The following is a 23,627-nucleotide window of genomic DNA, read 5'->3' as shown; positions in this document are numbered from 1 at the left end:
AAAGAGAAGATGGTAACCTCACATTTTTTGGGTTAAGGTTTTAACTTTTCACAGCTTCGCCTTGTTCCGGAAATATTTTTTTCATTAGGTTATCAGACACCAATCTATTCCAATAATTTTGTGTGTAGAATCAGGAAAAAGTATTTACGGGTCAAAAATGCATGGAAGGGTAAATGATAGAATTGGGATCTAATTCACCCTTACAAGTAGTACAACCATGCTCTTACCATGGAGAAGGAGAAAATAACAAACTGGAATTAACAAACCAAAGGATCTGAAATGAATGTTCCAATGCCGTACACTTTCAAATAAAACTAGAGTTGAATGCAACCTAGTTTAAGCTTCGTATGACAAATAAATTAGGATAGAAACCTTAAACAGCTAATGCAGTGGCCTCTACAATGCCTTCCTGCAATTTCTGAGGAATATCAAGCAACGAACTTGTATTCACCGAAGAAAGTGTATCCACTGCTTCATTGTAAGCGGCAGCATGAATACCTAAAGCAGCGCGGCCTGAGGGATCAGGATTTTTAGACCATGTGGCATCCCATTCTAGTGCTTTAGCAGTACTGCATGCAACGCTAGGACCACCTGGGACTGTTGACCTTGCAGCATTCTGTCCAAAAGGATTGTTTAGTCACACACAAACACGACTGTTGGCCTCAATTAGCAAATATGAAAAGGAAATAAGAAGAAACAAAAGAAGAAATTGGTTTTTGCAAAACTGCATCTCCTGTAAAAATATTATTTTCTTTAGAAACCAAAAGAAAAATGATAGAAAATGAATAAATTTTTTTTTTTTTTGGGGGGGGTGTGGGGTGGTGGGGGTGGTGAAGCCAGCATCCAAACCTTGGGGAAGAACTTCTCAAAGATAGTCCTGTAGTAGTATGCCTCTTTTGTTGTGGGGGTATTCTCTGGATAAATGAAGCTTGCCTTAGTCAACATTGCATCTGAGACCTGGCGTTAAGGAAAGGAAAAATCACCATTAGTTGCCTTGGTCAAAATAATGTTTCCCCCTCCACCCTCTCCCTAACTGAATATAATCCTGTGTAATATCCTCTCAATGAATGTCAGTTTTACATTTTCTCACATTGTTGTGGAGGTCAACATTGCATCTTTTGTCACTTTACACAGTTTAGTTCTTATAAATAATTTGAAAAAAAATCAAGGTAGTAATGTACATGTCTGTTTGCATGATCCTTCAAGCCATCAATCCAGCTGTAACCAACTCCATCACTGAACTGTTCCTTCTGCCTGTACAAGATGTGCTGAAACCAAAGAGAGGATAGTTGGAACAACATTGACAGTACCAGAAATGGCAATAAAGACAAATCATGACAAACCTTAGGCAGATAAGGGTTCTCATCATCCTCAAATGCATGGCGTAGAACCCACTTCTCAATGCGACCAATATCAGCTCTTACCTGTGATTGTTTGGTAAGAATGTGGGTTAATCAGGTAGGTATCCATAAATTCATAGATTTCCTTTTCACAATCACAATATAGAAATAAACCTATCAATTCTAAGTACCGAGACTTACAGCACAGCAAAAACTTTGCTACAGTTTCTAGGCCAAATTATGAGTATTAAATGAATTTCTAAAATGCTTTGCTTTTAACCCAAAAAAAAAAAAAATGCTAAGTACTGAGACTTTACAATAACAATGTAGAAATAAACCTATCAATTCTAAGTACCGAGACTTACAGCATACAAAAACTTTGCTACGGTTTCCAGGCCAAATTATGAGGATTAACTAGAAGAATTTCTAAAATGCAAGATAGGTATGCCATATCATAGTTCCAGATGAGGACTGGCTGGCAGGTCAAACTAAGTTGAACTGAACTGCCCTCTTCCAGTTGTCAGCTCCCTAATTGATTACTGGCCACAAAAAAAAGGCATACCCAGTGCACAAGGCTCCCGCCACTGGCATAATGCATGCAGCCTTACCCCCGCTTTGCGGAGAGGCTGATTCCTGACTCGAACCCATGACCATTTGTTCACGATGGAGCAACCCACCAAGGTCCACCCTCTTGATTGATTACTGGCCACAGAGACCCGGACAACCAGAACTGGCCACTTTCCGCTTCCCTGTCTGGTCTGTTGTGGAAAATATGAGTCATAGTCCTTGATTCTAACCATCAGCATTTCACTTCATACCAATTGTGAACAATAGTTAGCATGCACGCAAGAATAAGAAATCATAACTGAGAGAGGGTTCTCTCATCTCTGAGCAAGCAGGGTACTCCACATGGACCACACCCTCTCACGCTGATTTTTTAAATCATTATATTTTTCTCTTTAAAATAAATTTATTAATTCATGTAAGAGGGCACAGTGTACGCCTTAGCCTTAGGCTCAGAGAACCTTTTCCCATAACAATAATGATACTCAGATACAAAGCTTTGGAAACCACTAAAAGGAATACAAGTCAAGGCATACAGGCGCAGGACTTGAAAGGGCTCCCTACCCTTTTTTAAGGTCATAGCATGCACACATGAATAGTAAAATCATAAATAAAAATAAAAATGGACCTCTGATAGATACAAAGCATTGGAAACCACTAAAAGGAACACAAGTCAAGGCATACATATGCAGGACTTGAAGGGCTCCAGATCATTTTAATCCTTGAGGCTATTTTAAAGTCAGTTTGTCCAAGCTTCTAATTCTATACTGCCTCGGATTAGGTAGGCTTGAACTATAGAATAATATGACAATTTATACTAACACATATGAAAGTGTTTCCATGCATCCCAAAACACTCGATAAGCTCAAAGAACATGCTTGGGGTGCTGAAATGTTTTTGCAGCTAGACAAGGACAAGATAACATAATGAGAACAGTTCAGGAGTAGCATCCATACCATTTTCCACTGCGGATCAATGCCCATAGCAACATTTATAAACTCCTTATCCAGAAAAGGAACACGAGCCTCCACACCCCACGCTGAAGTAGATTTGTTTGCTCTTAGGCAATCATATAGATGAAGAGCTTTAATCTGACATAAGGAAAAACAAACATTAGTTCACCACATCAATACAGGAGGCATGGTAAGTAGAAAATTATGACCACATGGAATGGGCTCTGGGCCTCTGGCAGCCCCAGCTTCACATCCTAATACCTTTCTCTGCTTATGGTTAACATGCACACAAATATTTATAAAATACAATATACCTGCACAGATACAAAGTGGGCCATACAGTTGCGATGGGGTCTGAAATTAATCAAATGGCCAACTCAAGGGGCAGTACAGAGCCTACCAATCCAAAAACCTATTGGCCAGATCAGCCCTCCAGATAACCCAAGTAGGTGGGCAATCAAAGCAAAGCTTGTCTTGACAGCACCACGTAAAAGACATCTCCCCAAAATCTACTTACCTGTCTATATCGTGGCCTGGTTTGGCTCGGAACTCGCCAAGGTCTGTCCAAACCCAAGCCAAGCACAACTTTAGCATCAGATCACAACCCAGACCACTTAAACCATGTGCAAGACAGGCCAAATTTTGGGCAAGGCTGGCCCAGTCCAATATGTTGCCATAAACAGCACATATAAGCAATCTAATTATATATATATATATATATATACCCTGTAAACTCAGGTACTCAAAAATATTTCTCAGTAACAAGAAACTAGACCATAATGCTCATGATAAAAAACGGAAGCAGGTTTTCTGGTTGACACAACAAGGAAGGGATCTCTGGTTGACAGACATGATTCTGCAATATGGGAAGTTGTATGGGATGGAAGTTGGTGGACAAGTAGACCCCCAAATTACCCTGTTGCCATGTCAAGTTTCAGAACAAATGGAGTTCGAAATATAACAAAATGCAGTATTAAAAAATTCTGGACTACAAAGACAGTGTACTGATTGATAAGGGGATGCATGCACATACATGGGAGGGTATGCCATCACAGAGAGGGCAAATGACTGAATTTGGTTTTGAAAGTTGACAAGTAGTCAATCCAGAAAATTCCTACACATCCAAGGGTCAGAATTGACACATCATCTTTCCAGGTGGAATAAATAGGTGTCAGAGAAGGAATCCTTGTTGGCCCAAACAGTAATATTTTTTTCTATAAAAAATATGAGCAAGCTAACCTTTTCTTCTTCTTCTTCTTGGGGGGGGGGTGGGGGGCTAGTTTTTACTTCTATTCAATAACAGGAACAGGAAAAAAGCATTCCTTGCATTACCTTTTGACATGTTTCACGATGAAGCTCCTCCTTGTTTGGTGCCTTGTGGAAATACAAGTAACCACCAAAAATTTCATCAGAACCTTCTCCAGAAAGAACCATCTTTACACCCAATGATTTAATTTTCCGAGACATTAGAAACATCGGAGTGCTGGCCCTGACAGTAGTCACATCATACGTTTCAATATGATAAATGACTTCCTCAATTGCATCTATCCCTTCCTGATATGACAAAAGAAACCTTCAAAATCCTGCATTACAAAGGACAAACCCAATAGGCTTTTCTTCTTACCTGCTACATGAACTAGAAAAGAAACTACCTGAACTGTGAAGTGGAACTCATGGTGGTGAGTACCAAGATAATCTGCAACCTCCCTTGCAGCTCTAAGATCTGGTGAACCCTGAATAAGAAACATGCATGGGAAAAATAAGAAAGTTCAATGATAAGGTATGCAGAAAAAATACTACTAGAAAATAGATAATAAGATAAAAATAAAACCTCAAGCATATAAATCTATCAACAAAGTATTCAGGACCTTATTCTGAAGGAGATACATATTTGAGAAAAGCAAAACCTCTATGTAGGTACCGATGAGCTAAGAAGCAAGTTAACCTAGAGTTTAGAGATAGCAGCATGATCCTACATTTTGGGTTGAGACTCAAATCATCTAACCTAAATGCATGATATCAATATAGGATGAATGAGGAACTGGGAAGAAGGGGGAGAAAATGTGTCTGAATGTGTAAAATCAAGAGATGCATATAGATTATATAAGATGAATGCAAATCACAACTGTTGAGCACCTCATAAAGCAGCCATCTTCAAGACAGCGATGCCGCTATGGGTTATCCCCCAGAGTTTGAAATCAGATTATCAGCATCAGTAAGTCTGTCTCAAGGTTCAAAACATTCACATAGAACTGAATCCCAACAGAGTTTTAGATAACTCACAGATTGGTCATCTATAATGCAGTAAACACCACTAGTGGATACTTCTGAGTGTTTGTGTGTGTGATACTACTTCAAACTTCTTGAACAAGATAAATTTTAAGTGTTAGGCTCAAAGAGGTGGCATTTGAATGTTGATGATGAAACCAATTCTTCGGACGATGCTATACATTATATGACACCTAATATAGCATGGCAGTTTGTTCTATGTTGATATGTTAAGACTACCAATTCTACGAAAGCAATATACAGAAATTATGGTACCATACAGTGTCATATGCATTGGTGCCTTTTTTATGGCAAGTAGAAAATTAAATTGTCATCATTACATTATTCACTGTCTAAAAAACAGCCTATGGATTGTAACTCTAAACTCATTTAAGACTTATAACCATTGGGACAATATCTAATTGATCTTTCTTCTATGCTCTGACCAAATGGTATTTGTCATAATTTGTTCACAAATTTTCCTCCTATGGTCCCCCTAACCACCAAAAGAAGAGAGGGGGGGGGGGAGATACCACCTTAGCTTGACCACTGACTGGGAAGAGTTCCCATGTCTTAATTAACTCCATGAGAACATCAATATATCATCATTGCCATAAAACCTGACGGTAGAATAAAACATGAATCTTTGGATAGGACGTACCTATTTAACATTTGTATGCCCAGATGACTTAGATGGCTGGTCAAGATTTCATGAGGATCTAAGAAAATTTTTTTTTTGGGCGCTTCTGTAGTCCATATTAATCTAGGTGGGAAAGGAAAGTTGCCTCAGGAAACAGCCTCTCCACGAATTGGGGGTAAGGCTGCATACATTATGACCCTCCCCAGACCCCGCAGTGGTGGGAGCCTCGTGCATTGGGCATGTATTGGCACTGGTACACAGGGACAGGCAGTGAGCCACTAAAGGGTTAACCGCAGAGGTGTTGAGCCTAATTCAAACCCACCCATAGTCACCGTGCTTGGGGATGATAGGGAACGCTTAGTTCGACCCTCCAACCCTGCAGAGAACCATGAGATTGTCGATTTTGTACAAATCGTAACTCCAGGTGACTTGATAGCGATCATCACTCCCGAAGAGAAGCAACATGAGCCTGTTGTGCAATACAGGCCAGATAGGGTGGCGAAACAATTTGGCTTGGATCAGGGAATATCCCGTGTCATCCCTCACAACAGCGCCTTTTTTGTTTTTAAAGAAAGTTTTCTGGATGGAGCATTTCAAGAGGGATTTGACTCTTCCATTAAGGACTTGATGCCTCACATAGGCAAAGGATTGAGCCAACTACCAGCAAGAGAAAGAAAGAAACAAGACAAGTAAACCTCTACCCCCAACTCTTTGAAGCCCCACCGGCAACAGACGACAGATAAAATCCACCCCCATCCTAAGGATGAAGGAAAAATAAAGAGGGTGAAAAAGAAAAAGAATGCAGTCCAAGTACTATGGCTCTAAATTGCAAATTTACGCTTTAAAAACAAAAAAGAGAGATCCTCTCCCTGCCACACTAGCTTTTTGCTTGGGACACCCCCCCCCCACCCCAGTTACTCCATTCCAATATATCAATATCACCTTCAAACCAAAATATGCCTCTGATATCTACTGTCATGAGGAATTTACATAATAGCAGCCCTCGGTGCAACCAAATCAAGTTTCTTACTCACCTCAAGGTGACAATTTTTTGTCAGCCCAATCAATAATAATTTTGAATATACCAAAAAAAAAAAAATCAATTAATACAAAGTGAAATATTTTTCTCATCCCAATCAATTAATAGTTTGAGTACCAAAAAATCAATTAATAACTCCAAAGACCTTAGGAAGAATATTTATTTTCATCAACAGACCTCCATGCCTCAAATCTTCCACCCTTCCTCCTTTCTCTTCTTTTTCCTTCTCCTACTCCTTCACAATTTTCTTTTGTTCTTATTTACCTTAACCTCTCCCGCTCTACCGTTTTCCTAATCTTTTTCCTTCTTCCCTGTTTCTTCTTCTTAGTTTTTCTATTCTCTAATTGGGCCAGAGTGAACTCTCTTGATTATAAATAAGTTGGACTTGGGCAGGATCCTTGAAGCCTATACTAATCGGGCAAGTTCAGGCCAGGCCTGAGTAACCTTATCCCTAAATCCCAACACACCGAAACCCATCCTGTGACCCTACATATATGCACTAGGCTTAAATTTCCTTATTCCCCCACCTCCCACCTGCTCACCCGACCCAAACCCACTCTGGCTTAATATATATATATATATATATGTATTCTACAGCTGACCCCACTTTTAGACATCTATTTAACTTCAACTGAACACTTAAAAGACACCTCTCCTTATCCTAGTACAAATATATCTCAACATAACAACTATATTTGCATGGAAGATAGGCAGCTTTCCTAAGTTCCATAACTTATTCAATACATAGTCAAAACTGATTTTATAACACTATTATATATGATTCGACATCTCCACTTAAAAGAAAATTACAAAGAAACCACTAATCATTTAATATGATAAAGCATTTTAGTAAAAAAGAGGATAAGAATTTTTAGCACGCTCTTGCATATAAGTCGTCTTTAGTTCAAAGTACAGTAAAACAGAAAATAAAGAACAAAAAAGGCCAAGTTCATTTAGACAGTCCGTCTAAATGAAAGGGGTATACTAGGAAAAAGTCTTCCAGATAACATGCACACATTGAGTTGATATAATCCCACAATGAAAGAAGGAAAAAAGGGATGGTGCACAAGTTCATTTAGACAGTCTGTCATGATAATTCTCTGGATGGTTCACCATATCAAGCCACATGGACAGTTGGTTTTCGCCAACTGACAATTGGATTAGTTGTAAACCTTATGCACTACCCACGTGCCAAATTTCAGACAAAATCAAATACCCTGGCATGTATGTCCATTTATCCATGGATTTTTCTGCTGTCTATGTATGTCCATGCATCCTCTCATACTGCCTAGATTTTCAAAGCTTGTTTTGCCCTTTGGTGAACTCTGTTTAGACTGGAACAGTAGGCAATGTACCTTGGGCTCTACCCATTCAAAAAATTTGGGATCCATCTGATTTTCCGTGTTGCGGATATTTGAGCGGTTATGAGAAGCTTATCAGGACAGCCCATACTGGTAACTTACCCTCCACTCCCCAAAAATATATATATATATATATATATATATTATATATGTGAAAAACTTCATTTACCATTACAATTTATAATGTAAGAACACAAAGACCTTTTTGCTAGTATAAGCTTCTACTAAAGTGGGGCATGGAGCAAAAGCTCTAAGTACTCCTAAATACACGGTCATATGCTCTACAGTTTATAGATTGCCTAGAGGAGATGATAACAAACAATAGATCTATACAACTCACTTGTTGAATTGTTTTGAACTTCCTAAGTGCCATCAATACATATCATAAACCATATAGAACAAAGTCAAACCAAAATGAAGATATAGCGGATAACTCAAAAATGAATAGGACAAATTCAGAAAATATAATCACCTTCAGACCAATGCAAAAGGTATGTAGCTTTGATCCCCATTGCCTAGCAACTTTTGATTCTTCCAAGTAGCGGGAAGCCACAGCAGCAACAAGGGACGAGTCAAGCCCTCCAGATAAAAGCACACCAAATGGCACATCCGTCATAAGTCTCTTAACAACTGCCTGGAGGAATTAAGTGTGAAGGCATAAGAAATAACAAAATGGTGGAAAGTGAAAAGGAATAATCTTATACTTTTAAATGAACAACTTGCACTTTCTCCTCATGGTGTAAGCACGATAAGGTAAAGCATCACTCACTCAACTGAAAGTTCATGTTGAGAAAGGCTTTACCATTTTGTCATCTTAATGTAAGCAAGGTAAGGTAAAGCATCACTCACTCAACTGAAAGTTCATGTTAAGAAAGGAATTACCATTTTGTCATCTTAATGTAAGCAAGAAAAGGTAAAGCATCACTCACTCAACAGAAAGTTCATGTTGAGAAAGGCATTACCATTTTGTCATCTTAATGTAAGCCAGACAAGGTAAAGCATCACCCACTCAACTGAAAGGTTCTTGTTGAGAAAATCATCAAAAAGGGTTAAGCCCTCCCAAAAGAAGTTCTTTTGATCAGTGCTAGAACAAATAAAAACAAAAGAAACCTGAGATTTTTTTTTGACCAGGAATTTGCTTGATGGCTGTTATCATGTTTGAGCAAGACCTACCAATATTATTTAGTTCATTGCAAGAATAGAGAACCAACCCCCTCCCCCAAACAAAAAAAAAGTATTGAATAATAATTATTGTAGGTTATATGAGCTCATCTAAGAAATCCATCATAGATTATAAAAGCTCCTATGTGAAGTGGTTCCCATAAAAACTAGGCAACATATACATTTATACACCATTCGTAAATATATTTTTCATACCACATAAATATCAAAGAAGAAATGAATTTTCTACTAAATATTGGCAATATACTATATGTTTTAATAGCACACGATAATTTACCCCTCAGGCATATAATAAAGACCAATGTACCTCTATTGGTCTGGAATCTTTGTTCTTCCCCCTCCACCATCAAAGCAATCAAGTCTCTCATCTGCTCCTTTCTTCGGAAAGGCTCTGACTCCTCAAAGTTCCTCCACCCCACCCGTTGGAAAAATGTTTGCCTCCCCAAATCTGAAGGTGGCCTGGGCCTCAGGTGCATCAAAGACATTAACTCAGTGGGAATCCTCAAACTCATTTGGAGAGTTGTGACTAAGCAAAATAGCATCTGGGTGTCCTGGGTCTACTCCCATCTCTTAAAGAAAGACTCCCTCTGGTCCACTTCCCCTGGCCCATATGCCTCTTGGGTCTAGCGAGGTATCCTTAGCCTCAGGCCCATAGCCATGGATGCCATCTCTTACTCCATAGGAAATGGTGCCTCTACCTTCCTCTAGCTCAATCCTTGGCACCTGCCCCGAGTCATCCTTCACGTGGTAAGCACCAGGATCATCTATTCCCTTGGTTTAGATCGTCTTGCCACTGTCTCTTCCATCATCCTGAATGAGGTCTGGGCCCCTCCCCTCTCCCCTCTCCAGTCCCCCGCTTGATGACATTTGGGCCAATCTCTCCCTTATAAAGGCAGAGAGGACTCTGTCATTTGGAAGCCTTCCCCCTCAAACCTTTTCAATTCCTCCTCTTTCTAGAACTTTGCGAGATCAAAAGCCCCCTTGTCCCTTGGAGGAAAATTCTTTGGTTCAAAGGGCACATCCCCCATCATAGCTTCACTGCCTGGCGGGCTTTTGCCAACTGTCTTCCCACCCAATCCTACCTCAACTACAGACAGATCCAAGTTTCTCCCACCAGTTGCTGTGTTGGAATGGCTTTGAAAATGTTGATCATCTATTCTTCTCCTGCCCCTTCTCCTCCATCATCTGGAAAAAAAAATCCTCAGTCGCTGTTAGGAGAGTCCTCCCTTTCATTAGAGAGTGAATCTAGGTTGATATGACATTTCGTGGGCCCACTATTTGTGACATTGTTGGAAAACTCACATTCTGTACCATCATCAACCACCTCTGGATGGAGCGGAATCTTCAAAGATGGATGTCCAACTCTTGCTTATACAACAAGATTTGGAATGCCATCTTCTTTGACGTTGGCACCAAGCTCGCTTACCTCCCCCACCGTTCGGTTAGAGATTCCCCAAAAGAACAAGCTCACTGTTGTCTCCTGGGGACTTCCTCTCTATATCTCTTCTTCTACCCAACCCCCACTGATGGCTTGTATCCCAGAGTTGTGTACTTTTCCCTTCTTGCTAGGCTTCCCCTTGTTTGTCTCCTTGTGAGCCCCCCTTCTTGTATATTCTTCTCTTTTAATATATTTTATTCATAAAAAAAAAACAAAAAAAAAGATGATGGTAAAACGAGGGTGGTTTAGTAATATCTCCGACCATCATCATTCTTCTACCTTGATCTTCCTCTCCATCTCCTTCTATGATTTTCCCTTTTCTCTGCAAATTTGACAGTAATGGTAGGCCACATTGGATGTTGAAGCGATCATTGCAGTTGCAGCAGCCAGGGACCATCCACAATTGTGGCTCCGGTAATCTTTCTTTTCAGTAGCTGCAATCCCCCCTATCCAACAGAGTTTCTTAGTCCCTGTCTTCCCTGATTTCTCTATCCTATCTCTGGCGGTACAATTCCTGATGGGGGGGGGGTTAGGTAGGATGAACCATTGGTTCAGATTTACACACTCCATTACAGGGTCTCAAGAAAACCCTAAGCAAGTGATGTAAGGTTGGTTCACCCTCGGCAAAATCCCAACAGTTACACATACCACACCAATAATCAGATCTGATTTCAGATCAGGGAACTGAGGAAAGTCTTTGCAGCAATGGAATAAGGCTGAAATAGGAGTCACAAAAAATAAGGGTTTTAGAACAGTTGACTCACCTACCACAAATTCCCCTCCTAACATATGCGTAGGGTTCTTTGGCTACCGCTGCGGCGGTCAAGGTCAAAGACCCAACCAACCCTAGCCGCCGCCTTAAGAGAGGTTTTTATCCCTCCCTTCCAGTGTGGCTTGAAAGAAAGCAAGCCACCTTGTTTTTGGCAATGAATGGTTTACTAATTACTATTTTAAGTTTTCATGGTTTTTTGACCAGCTTTACAGTGATTCCACTGAGAAGGAAGAGCTGAAAAGGTGATGTTTTTGAAACTTTGCAAATTTTAGCTGGCCAAAAAACCTAGTTCACAAAATTTATAGTTTAGATGGGAGTCATGGCAATGGACGATCCAGATCCATGTGTGGCATCTGGAAAATCTGTGACGCTAATACAAACCTAAAATATTTTATGAAATCTCATTTTATGAGTAAGTATTATCTCCAGTCTTGCCAAGTTACGTGAGAGTTTTTCTAAATGACTATATGGAAGGTTCAAGCACAATGATCACCAAAAGAAAATACTCATCTTTTCCATTCACCACTAAGAAGCTACCGCAAAGAAACTACTGGATGGAAGTCCAAGTATTTGAATCCGTATTTCACTAATTAAATTTTTCCTTGACGAACCACCGATTGTATACATGCAGTTATTACAGGATTGCTTCTATCAATGGTCACTATTTTTTACTCACATGATTATGAAAACATAAAAAGCAAACTGTTGGATGAACAATTAAATAAAAGAAACACCCAAACTTTAGCCCCCTAATCGCCAAAAAAAAAAATATAAGATGCATTAATTTCAGTGCTTGCCTTCTCAAAGGCCCGTCGTAAAACTAAAGGATCATATAGAGTTGATGGTATGTGTTCTGAATACCATGGTGGATTATACCACCTCCTGAGTTCACCTGCAGACAGCTGGACATTCTCAGATCATAATGAATAGCAGATGGAACAAAAACCAACAGTTGAAACATCAACCCCTTGGGGGGAGAGGGGGGTGGGGAATCATGATGACAGTAGTACATTAAAACAAATTTTTTACTGATCTTTTCAAAATGTTACAACTAGTGACAAGGAAACAGATGTTCACAAACATTTCTTAGATTTCCCAAATCTTGATGGCTATAAAAGTGGGAATAGACTTCATAAGGAAAAAGAGTGGTTTCATGCAATTGTAGTAGGTGGTTCAGCAAAGGGATTTGGTAATTTTTAGTCGGATGAGGAATCTAGAAGAGGGACCAAGGCAATATGCACAGCTCTTTCATCCTATCGGATCTTGCATCCCAAATGCAACTCATATTCCAATGGAATCCAAGATATACAAATAATATTACTGATAGACTGAGAATAGAAGGGGTCGTTCATTCTAGATCTGTTTAGGGAACGATTTTCCCTTGTGAAAGTGCTGAGGGTTGTAGCACATTATGTGGCATTTGGTAATAATACGTACTCATATTGTACTTGTTTTGGATTAGCTCTTTGAGTTTATCCTAAAGAGGAAGGGTGTAACCTATGTGGGGCCATGGAGTTCTTTTCATTAAAACAATAAAAGTTACATCAAATAATTTCAAGATTTTCTAGGCTTTCACAGTACCTTATTTTTTATAGGTGGCAAAACAAACATTTTAGTTAATTGAATTCCTTTTTCATTTGAAAAATCATAATATTTTACAAAATTTGAAACCTATAATTTAGTGCCATATAATTTAATTAAAATGAGGTTCCAACCATTATAAGAACCAATATTCCATCTGTCCCACAATGACCATCCCTGTTGGAAAAGCCTAGATTTTAAGGAGGAAAATAAAAATAAAATAAAAAAATCCCCTGCCATTGATTATTTAAACTCTCTTCAAGGTCAGTAATTAGTGAATGTGCTAACCAATGCAGGAGGGAGCAATAGTAAATCAATATAGCTCATTACTCAATTTGCGAGATGGGGATTGGAAGGAGAATAATCTTTGCAGGACAGGAGTAATTATTTTAAAGGGAAGAGAATTAAACAAACTACTTGAGATGGGAGATGGTTTGACCACTTATAGGAATGTTCTTCTATAGCACAACACACGTCCCCAGATTTCCCATGGCAAGAAAAAGCCCCATGATCAGCTTTGTGACCATGTTTTCATATGAATCCAGTTGTTTTCTATTTAAGGAAGTGTAGTTAATGACCTGTAACCATGGATTATATTACACAAGACTTTCCTTGCAACAATGGGAGGAGTGGGGCTTGCACTATTTTTAGCAGTTAGACAAACAGAAACTTTTCAACTTTAGATCAACCAACACTACTACCAGAACAAATAATTTGATATGATTAGCTCAGCAGACTAGATAGCATACCACTTTTGCTAGAATATATATGCCCTGGAAGGAAGGATACGAAGCGTTCACAATCGTCACTCAAAGCTTTCATTTCTGATGCAAACCAAATTGATCCTGGCAAAGACAGCTGCTCCTTTTAAGTTCAAATACCTCAGTTTGTTAATACATATGAATTATCAAACTGAAATTGTCCAGTGGACCAAACCATCGATTCAGCTAGCATTGCCCATAAAGAAATGTAAACAATGGATCAAGTACACCAAATCTAAGGGAAAGCCGAAAATGCTGAGGAACTATCAGCTAGCATAAGGAGAATAAAGAGTTGGCAGAATGTTATATCATCAAGCAGTAGACCTCAATACCTCATACAAGACCAGTGACCATGTAGCCTAAATCTTCTTCTGAACAATCAGAAAAAACATTGAACAACCCCCTCCATAAAAAAATCCTGTACAGTGAATGAATATCCTTTTACAAAAAAGGTCCACTACTCCACTATAATAAGTGCAGATCTTCCAGGCATTACTATCAAAAGGGGGTCAAACCATCGTGCTTGTCAGCCTTCTTAATCAGAATGAGATTGGTCAAACATTTATTTTCTCTGAGTAATGCATACCCAAGGTTCATAAAAATTAATGCTTTGGAGGGAACTCTTAATGTTCTAAGATACAACAGCAGAATCTAATGAAGTATAATATGTCAGAGCTCAAACAGGTAGCTACTGGTGAATGATATCCTTAACATCAAAGAAGCATCAAAATCCCAAGGAATAGCTCAAATTGAAATGTTAACATATAGTCATATTTGAATACGGTAGATCCGATATTGGCAAAGCCTTATATAATGATCGCCAAGCTGGGGCCAATCCACTGACCATGACAACAAATGTATCCCAAACCATAGGATTGTAATGTAACATTTTTAGTCAAGGACTTGGATCATCCTTAGAAACCAGATGCAAGCACAAGTCCATCGAATTGTGTCCTAGGCAGGAGCACACTTGAGCCAATATATGGGTTATAATTAAGCCCACTGATCCAGCTTTATTCTGCCCCCAAAATAGCCATTGACCCGAAGTATTTGAAGGGGAGTTTACAATATTTTGTGCGGCCAGCCAGGCTGTTTCGTGGAGGGTCTGCAGGAGAGTTTTCCTTGATTTGGGAGGATTCTTTGAAGATATTTTTACAGTTATAATAAGCCCCAGGGACAGCTTGGGTGGGAGGAGTTTGGGTGATGTTGAGATTTCCAAGATCTTTATCTAGTTTCTAATTTATTAAGTTTGTAATATGATATTTCTTTGTAATTGCTAAGAATGTTTTAGTTAAGTAGTTCCTATTTTTTGTAAGTAGTTTTCTTACATTGCAATAGCATCTCTCCCATGCATGGAGAGTTCCATCTTTGTAATTTGGCTACTATATTTTATGAATACAAGAAAGGGGGAATCTCTCCCATCAGATTCAATGATTGAAAGAATGGCACTTGTGAGAGTTTGTGCTCCAATGGGGAAGTAGTGGCAACCCTATTGTGGTGAAGCAGTAGGTTATTGGGTGGTGAAGCCCTATCCCTTGGCCTATGGTGGTGAAACCTGGTCAATCTTCTTCTTTCTATGTTTTCATTTTTCTTCTTTCGTTCTTCAACTGCTATCTTGTTCAGCAAGATCCCAGCAGTCCCTTTACCATCATGGCACATAAAAGGTACTATTCAGTCTTTAATTTGATGCTGAATTAATTAATTATTACAGTTCTTCAATGATTAATCAAATCTGATTTTTTTCTCGAGTCTGTTATGGGCTTGCAATAGTCTATTTGACAAGTTCTCTGATCGAAATTCCCCTCTAAGTTCTAAGGATCTGACCATCAGAATGTTCTGAATTTTTATATGTTAACCCTCCCCTGGTCAGATTCCTTCAACCCTAGTCTGGGTTCCATCAGACCTCTGGATTGAAGGATATAGTAAGTTGACCTAGTTACTATTTTCTGATTCTGCCCCCCCCCCTTTAAGATAATTCTGACATTTTAGGTCCAAGTTCAACCCTAATCGACCATCCTTCAGTTATAATATCAGCAGCATCCATTGGTTTGGACTGGAGTTATTAACTATCCCATATTCTGTCATTTTGGCCACTGCGATTCCGGATTTCATTTGGTGTTATTGTTGTCCCGTTCCAGCCTATATACCACATCAAAACCTATATAAACCACAGCCAAAATTTCCTCACACCCCCCCCCCCCCCCCCCACCCCCTCCCAAAATAAATTTTAACCATTCGAACAAAAAATCCAACTAAGGCACTGTTTGGCAACGTTCCATTTCTGCCATTTCTGCATTTCTTTGTTCCCAGAAACGGAGAAACAGCCCGAAAAGCGTTTGATAAAGTTGTTCTGTTTCACCCGTTTCTAGAAACATAAATCAAAATATATGCCTATTTACAATTCTATAAACGACTTTTGGGCATCCGATGATACTCTTGGGGTTTTTAGTGGCATTATGTCTGCAAAAGACGTTTCGAGAAACAGGTTTATCAAACAGCAAAAAATCCGTTTTTGTTTCCAGAAACGTGAAAAGCCGTTTTTGCTATTTCTAGACACAGAAATAATAGAAACGTTATCAAACGGTGCCTAAATGGATTGGAAGATATTTGCAGAAATACCGTAAGCCTAGGCACCAACTGCCAATCATCACTCGAGCAATTGTTCCACCAATCAATAATCTGGGAGTACCGGATTTCCACTTTCCTGGGTTTCGTGCTTTTCAATTCATTAACACTAAATTCTAAGGGAATAAACCCCATCATTCTGAACATACTTTCTAGGTTTTCTTAAATTTTTCTTTTTATTCTCAAACCTAAAAGATCTGGTTCTTTTATTATCAAGGTTCACGGTATCGGGTTTCGACCAGGTTTCAACCTCTGGGGAGACCGAAATTTCGGTGGAAACCTAGGAAATTTCGAGGATACCAAGGAATTTTTCCCGGTATGGTGGAAACTTAGATTTTGACCCCCAATCAGTTTTTTTTTTTTGTCTTACTTTTTGTCTGCAGCCTATTTTAAACATTTCCAACACATTCACATCATTAGTTTCATAAAAAAAAACACAAAGTCTTACTTGTGTGGTGAACCCAAGGTTCGATAATCATTACACTGACTTGTTGGCTTAAATTCTGAAACTTTACTACATAATGACTATATATAGTCTACAATCTACATCAAAACACAAGACATAATCCAAATGATCCAAAATAGATAAAAATATTACATCATCAACAGTTATCAATCAACACTGAATAGTAGTGACTCAATTACTCAACACTCGAAAGTAGTGACTCAATTCCAAGTAGAGTGTCTAGGCGGTTCCATCCAAGTAGTGACTCACTACCCTCAAGGCACGCATGTTATTTTTTCTAACATTATTAAGCTATATATACCTTATATCATAAAAAAATCAACATTAAGCCGCATTAAGTCATTAAAATCAACATTTAGCCACATCAAATCATAAAAAATCAACATTAAGTCACATTAATTTATAAAGAATCAACATTTAGAGAAATGCTTAAAAAAAAAAAAATGCCGTTACCCAGTGCACAAAGGCTTCCCGCACTTAAGCAGGGTTCTGGGAGGGTATATAGGTAGACAGCCCTACCCCCTTTACAGAGAGGCCGGTTCCCAGGACTTGAACCCGCACCACTGCGTAGGCGGAAAGAGCCCTTTGCCATTGCTCCAAGCAACGACCCCTACAACATTTAGAGAAATGCTCTCATTCTATAAAAAGTTTGACTAGTCAAATGATTTTTATTTTTACATGAGACTTTTTGTATTTGGTAAAACATAAAATCAGCTTTCAAACAAGTCTATGATTACTTAAATCTAAGTTATAATGACATAGTTATGCTCCGGTCAAACTTATTTTAAAGTGCGCGAATACTGTTAAAATCGTCTGAATGAAAATAATTTTAGGGATATCAAAACAAAAGATTATTTTACCGAACTTTTGGTTTTTAGCAATGTTTTAGCATTATGGGTTTTATAAAATTTTCATAATTGAGAAAAAACCCAACATTTAAAAGTTGAAAATCGCCCCTATAACCAAAATCCAGTTTTTGTTCTTAGACTGGGGAATTGACTTTTTATCCTTTAGGAATTTTATTTTTAAACTATTTTTATTGGATTCAAATAGGGGGTATTTCCTTATTTATGAATAATGTCTTAAGTAAATGTAATATAAAATACACTTACTAAAATGATATTTAGCACAAATAAGTGCCAAAAAATGAAAATCTCCACTGTTTCCCCCAGTTTCCCACACTTTGGAGAAAAAATGTACAAGAGAATGTCATAATTTCCCATGTTTCGGTAGAAACATGGGAAACCTGGTCGAAACTAGGTCGAAACAGGTGATTTTTTAAAATTCCCTAAGGTTTCATTTCGACCTGGGTCGATACCTGCGAAACACGTGAAATTTCGCATGTTTCGCTCGAGTTCTCAAACCATGTTTATTATCAGTTGACACTCCTACCACAAATCAGTTCAAGGTCCAACCTTATACTTTCCCAACATCTTCATCTTCCTTTTCATAATTTTAAACCCCAAAGGTCCAAGTCTTAAAACTAGGAATAGCAAATAAGTTCCTGACTTTTCATCTCAATACTTGAGGCATTATCTGCCTTGTGGCATGTCAAGTGGGAGCCCAAATTTAGTGACAGGAATGCCACCCTCCCCAGTTTATGCGGCAATTTTAGTCCAAACAGACTCAACCACAAGTCTGTATAAAGAAAAGAATAATCCATTCTATTGGTTGGTTGAGATATGAACCTTTGGAGCAAGTTGCACTCATTTCCATAGCCCCAGACGGTGGATAACTTCTGAAACCATCACATTATGCAAATCTTACAACTAAGTGTGAGGACATAACTGCCTATATAACAAATGCAACCCCAAAAAAAGTGGCTGCTGTCGACTTTTATTGAAGAAATACAAAAGTGGCATCCCTAACAAGTGTTCTCATTCAGAAACATGTACTGTCACAAAACAATGTATCCTAAAACAATATTCATAAAGAAGTAGCATCAAGACATTTTCCAGGATAACAAATCAAAATTCTGAAACATAGTAGGCCAAGTTACACCACATACCATCAAGACCCCAACCCATGTATAGGGGGGTTATACCAATAGGATCTCGAGCAGCAATGAAACTATTGTCACGGGTGTCAAGAAGGACAAAGGAGAACATTCCATCCAACATGTCGACAAAATCCTCTCCATATTCTTCATACTGTGACAGATGAAAAGATAGATAAACTGGCTAATTGGAACTGCATGTCCAATTCTTCATTCCACTTATATACAAATTAAGCTTGACAGGTGAAAAGATAGATAAACCAACTAACTTGAACTGCAAGTCCAATTCTTCACTCGAATTATGTTCAAATCAAACCCATATATTCATGGGCTTCTAACTTACTATGAGAAGCAAGAAACAAGCGTCAATTCCACTTTTTTTTTTCCTATTTTTATTATTATTATTTAAATTTGCTTCAAAATTAGAATTCTGATGAACAAGAAAAAAGAAAAAATAATAACTTACAAGATGGGCAATAACTTCACAGTCACTTCCTGTTCGGAATTCATGAGACTTTAGCTTTTCTCTCAAATCCATATGGTTGTAGATCTCCCCATTTACCTAATGGCATAAATCTATAAATTAAACTAATAAAAGAAAAAATTTTAACCAAAACCCTCAGAGCATTGATCATTGCAGTTGCTGTACATTTCCATGATAACAAGATGACAAGAAAATACTAATAAACTTTTAAAAACCATATTCATATACAACTTTCCTATAACGTAAACATAGAAACATCTGCACTTCAGGCTTAGAGCTTGGATTGTAAAATGCAGAAGTACAGTATCCTGTAAGCTGGTGAGTTATCAAATTCTTGATAGGGCAATGTGAAAAATGAAGATGAATTGCCAACTGGGTATTTGGCAGAAAATAGTCTTAAATATTAAGAGAAATGGCAAACATGTAGATAATTAGATGACAACCTCCATGTGATGGTTTGTTTAAACTAAATGTGGACGGATGTTTGTTACAGAATCTGGGTTCATCAGGAAGATACATCAGTGTTTGGGGTATTCTCAGGTTCAATAAGGGAAGGCTACTCCACTATAGCATTATTGTTGGCATTTAAAACTGGGATTGAGGTGCTGCTAAGGTTTAAGACTCCGAAAAGACATTATCCAGGGTCAATTTCTCAAGGTGATACGTTGGATGCAGATTTGGGATGCAGGGCCATGGTGTTACTCTTATTTGATTAGATCCATGCGACTTTAGCCTCTCAAATGCATGTTGATTTCCAATGCAATCCAAAGAATGCAAATGAGTTGACAGATTATCTAGCAAAGCACAGGGCTGTATGGCCAGATACTAATATTACATAGTGATTTTTCATTCCTTATAGTTTTCAGAGTGTTGAGGATTATTTAAAAATGGGAAACACCCACACTATCAGTATTCCATTTTTCAATAATTTAAGGGTAAAAAGCAACTTTCCACCAACTTGGGAAACATATCAAAGAAGAAAAGGTGAAGCGAAGCTCCCAGTCATGCCCATAATTAATAAGACAAGCATTGCAGTCTCAATTCAGGTTAGTTATTTTGATCCAGCAATAGCTGGGCTACTGATCGAATACTTACCTGGACAGTTCGAAGGAGCCATACCCATGACCAGAATTCACTTTCATACTTAATCTGTCTCCTTATCATACCCAGGTAACAGAGATCAACTGATTATATAAGACAACTCAGACTTTGATGTGATAAAAAACAAGACAACAGAATTGAACAAAGCCACATCCCAACTACTAGGTCAGCTTCAGGAATCCTGCTCTTCCAATTCAACATTATAAGCTCCAAGCAAAAATAGTACCAAGATATAAATATAAATTATTTGGCTAAATGTCTTATGACCGTAGATAATATGACAAGACCTCTGTTGACCAGCCCGGGGGCCAGTACTGCAAAAAAGAGTAAGATACTGACAAGAGTTGACCTCAAAAAGATAAATTGAGAATCAAAATCTGAATTTGGAGGCAAACAATTAGGTTCATACTTAGAGATCAGTCTTTTCCTTTTGATCATAGTACTAGATAATAGGGAAAAAGAACGCTGCCTGGTCAGGTGGATTCTGTGCCGAGACACAAGAGCACGTGAAATTATCGTCCATTCTCCTGTGAAATAAAAAATCCCATCTATGTTGATCCCCTGTGCACGCTCTCATTCGCCCCCATGCTGGTGCAGGGGCTACATGACCAGGCAGCGATCTCTTGCCCTAGAAAATAATACAGCAAGCAACCTTCAATGACATAAATTATCCATAGGACCACAAGAGATACCGTAACAATAACCGTCTTGTCTTCATTGTATAGTGGTTGATCTCCTGAAGCGGGATCAACAATAGCCAACCTCTGGTGAGCAAGATAACAATCTCCGTGACAATGTAAACCACTCCAATCAGGACCTCTGTGGCGCAACCTGCAGTTGTGGTAGAATTGAAACCAATGAAAAAGCAATTATGTTCTTATCCTGTTTGTTAAAAAAACCAAGAGCAACAATCAAAACTACAATTACAATAGAGATTCACACCCTGAAGTCCAAGTTTTAATCTCCAAAACTATTTAACTTTGGGAATGAAATTCATCAGAAGAAAAGGAATAACATATGAAAACCCAAATATCTTTTGGTTTATTTCTCCTCAGTAGAAATTTTCATTAAAAGAGGACAATCTTATTTTGGGTCCCAAAGCTAGCTGCCTAACAGAAACGTGCTACTTCGGGCCAGTTTGATAACGTTTTTGCCGTTTTTGTTTCAAGAAAGGGTAGAAACATAAATTTTCGTTTCTAAAAACAGCAACGGAATTGAAGGTGTTTGATAAGTCATGTTTCTAGAAGTCGATAGTAACTAGCGAAAGAATGGCCACGAGTCATTTCCAGAAACCATAAATACGTAGAAATTTCAATTTCTATTTCTGAAAACAAGTAAAAGGAAACAGTTTTATCAAAACTTTTTTTGTTCCGTTTCTGCCGTTTCTGTGTAGAAACGCGTTTTTATCGAACGGCCCTTTCATATAATATTATAAATCCATGAAGTTGCTAAAGTAGGGAACAGATTTAACCACATTGAAGGTGCACAAAAAGAAACTGATATAAATGGTATTTATATTCCATTTTACCTTTGTTATGTTCAAAATCTTTCTAAACTCACAGCTCTCGTCAGAATCATCAAACCTTCAGACCATAAACTTAACAATGGATGTTTCAACAGGTTCTGAGTCTACTCACCAGAGCAGGAACGACCAACATTTAACAAGAATGACGTTTCCCTACTAAATCAAACGGAACGACGATGATGCTAACCTACACTCCGAAAATGACCAAAACTTATAATTTCGAATCCAGAAACAATGCATACATACCTTCGAGATAATTCGATGATTCGAGCTCGTTTGGCATGAGAGTTGTCGGAGCAACCGAAGACGGCGAGTATCCCACACATGGCTTCTCTCTCTCTCTCTCTCTCTCTCTCTCTAACGGTGGAGCGATATTCCTTCTTCTTACGGGGTGGAGGCGCGAGCCCAGGAGCAAAAGAAGGTTTTACGTTTTATGAAGAGACCATCAGATCTGAACAGTTGGACATTTGTTTTCAAAAGATTCTGTTTTGTTTTTGGCTTTGAGTGGAAAAGATTCAGCTGTGATACTAGGGTTACGTGTTTACCGTTTCTACTTATCTCTCCGGAATGGATCGCCCAGACACGCGTGGTTCAAAGGTCCCCAGCCAGGCAGTCTCTGTCCACTTTGGCTGCTAATTGTGTTTTTCTATTTCTTTGTTTTAAGGTTCAGTGATGTCGGTCTAGTTTCCGAAGGCCTCGTATGATATATGGCTCCTCCGACTAACGACTATAATAAGGTTATTATCGCCTATGAGCTCACGTTCTTGAATTCTCATTGGTGAATGAAATGATGACGTAGGACTTGAACTTTCTGGTCATGGGAATGCAGGGAGTGTGGGACCAGCGTGTTAGAAGTTATAACACAGAATCATGAATGGAATCGGTCCCTACGGATCAGAATTGGCCCTTAAATCTGAGAACTCAGTGATTTTATGTCTCTTAGCTTGAATCGGTTATGTCGAATCAGCTGAGATCCGATTCCCAATTTTTGAAAGCGCTGGAGGAGTAGGCCTGGTATCAATTAGGATCTAAAAAGAAAAGGGTTTATAGATTAGGGATAGATCAATCACAGATCAAAATAGGTCAAGAACATACCAAAACCCAACAAAAATACTTCAATTCCAACTTCATGTTTCTGAGTTCCATAGAACAATCCGAACTGAGGTGAAATACAGTGTTGCCTCTCATTGTAATTGCCTTTATAGCACGTGTGGCCCAACCCAGAAGGGCATGTGGACTTGACATCATCCCACCTTGCTCTAGTATATCAGTAGCAAGAACCGTTTTGGTGGGGTTACTAAATCCACCCAGTTACCACTAAGTACCCCATGCTATGAAAGTTCTAAAGACAAAACTGGCTGCTGGTTCTATTATAGACCTTGAAGCTAATAAACAGCTGGACAAATAGTTGAGAGTAGTTTTAATCTAAAGCGTGACTTTGTGTAGGGAGCTCACATCCTCAGCAGTGACCAGTGAGGTACAATGAGCATCCGACAACTGAAAACATTTGGGCACGTTCCAAGAGACTCTC

General features: G+C 38.6%; 1 protein-coding gene across 1 annotated transcript; it reads right to left on the bottom strand.

Annotated features, from left to right (window-relative positions):
- Positions 1-158: 158 nt before the first annotated feature.
- LOC122074029 (asparagine synthetase [glutamine-hydrolyzing] 2-like) lies at positions 159-22,732 on the bottom strand. Its single transcript, XM_042638813.1, has 14 exons — positions 22,343-22,732; positions 21,264-21,402; positions 19,453-19,548; positions 18,999-19,140; positions 13,888-13,983; positions 12,355-12,449; positions 8,638-8,799; positions 4,510-4,590; positions 4,190-4,411; positions 2,861-2,995; positions 1,344-1,424; positions 1,182-1,268; positions 850-957; positions 159-616 (listed from the first exon to the last, which is right to left on the bottom strand). Exons 1-14 carry the CDS (start codon positions 22,420-22,422, stop codon positions 374-376), a joined length of 1,767 nt encoding a protein of 588 aa, XP_042494747.1. The 5' UTR covers positions 22,423-22,732; the 3' UTR covers positions 159-373.
- Positions 22,733-23,627: the final 895 nt, after the last annotated feature.

This window comes from Macadamia integrifolia, chromosome 3 (assembly GCF_013358625.1).
Source record: "Macadamia integrifolia cultivar HAES 741 chromosome 3, SCU_Mint_v3, whole genome shotgun sequence".
Lineage (NCBI taxonomy): Eukaryota > Viridiplantae > Streptophyta > Magnoliopsida > Proteales > Proteaceae > Macadamia > Macadamia integrifolia.
Note: the sequence above shows the minus strand (reverse complement) of the source record. Positions and strands in the feature narration are given on the sequence as shown.

Coding starts and splice junctions, on each gene's coding strand:
- LOC122074029 (XM_042638813.1), bottom strand. CDS start 22,422: ATGTGTGGGATACTCGCCGTCTTCGGTTGCTCCGACAACTCTCATGCC. Junction 4,591..8,637: donor CCTTTTGCATTGGTCTGAAG/GTGATTATATTT, acceptor TTTCTTATTCAG/GGTTCACCAGATCTTAGAGC. Junction 1,269..1,343: donor AGAACCCTTATCTGCCTAAG/GTTTGTCATGAT, acceptor CTTTGGTTTCAG/CACATCTTGTACAGGCAGAA.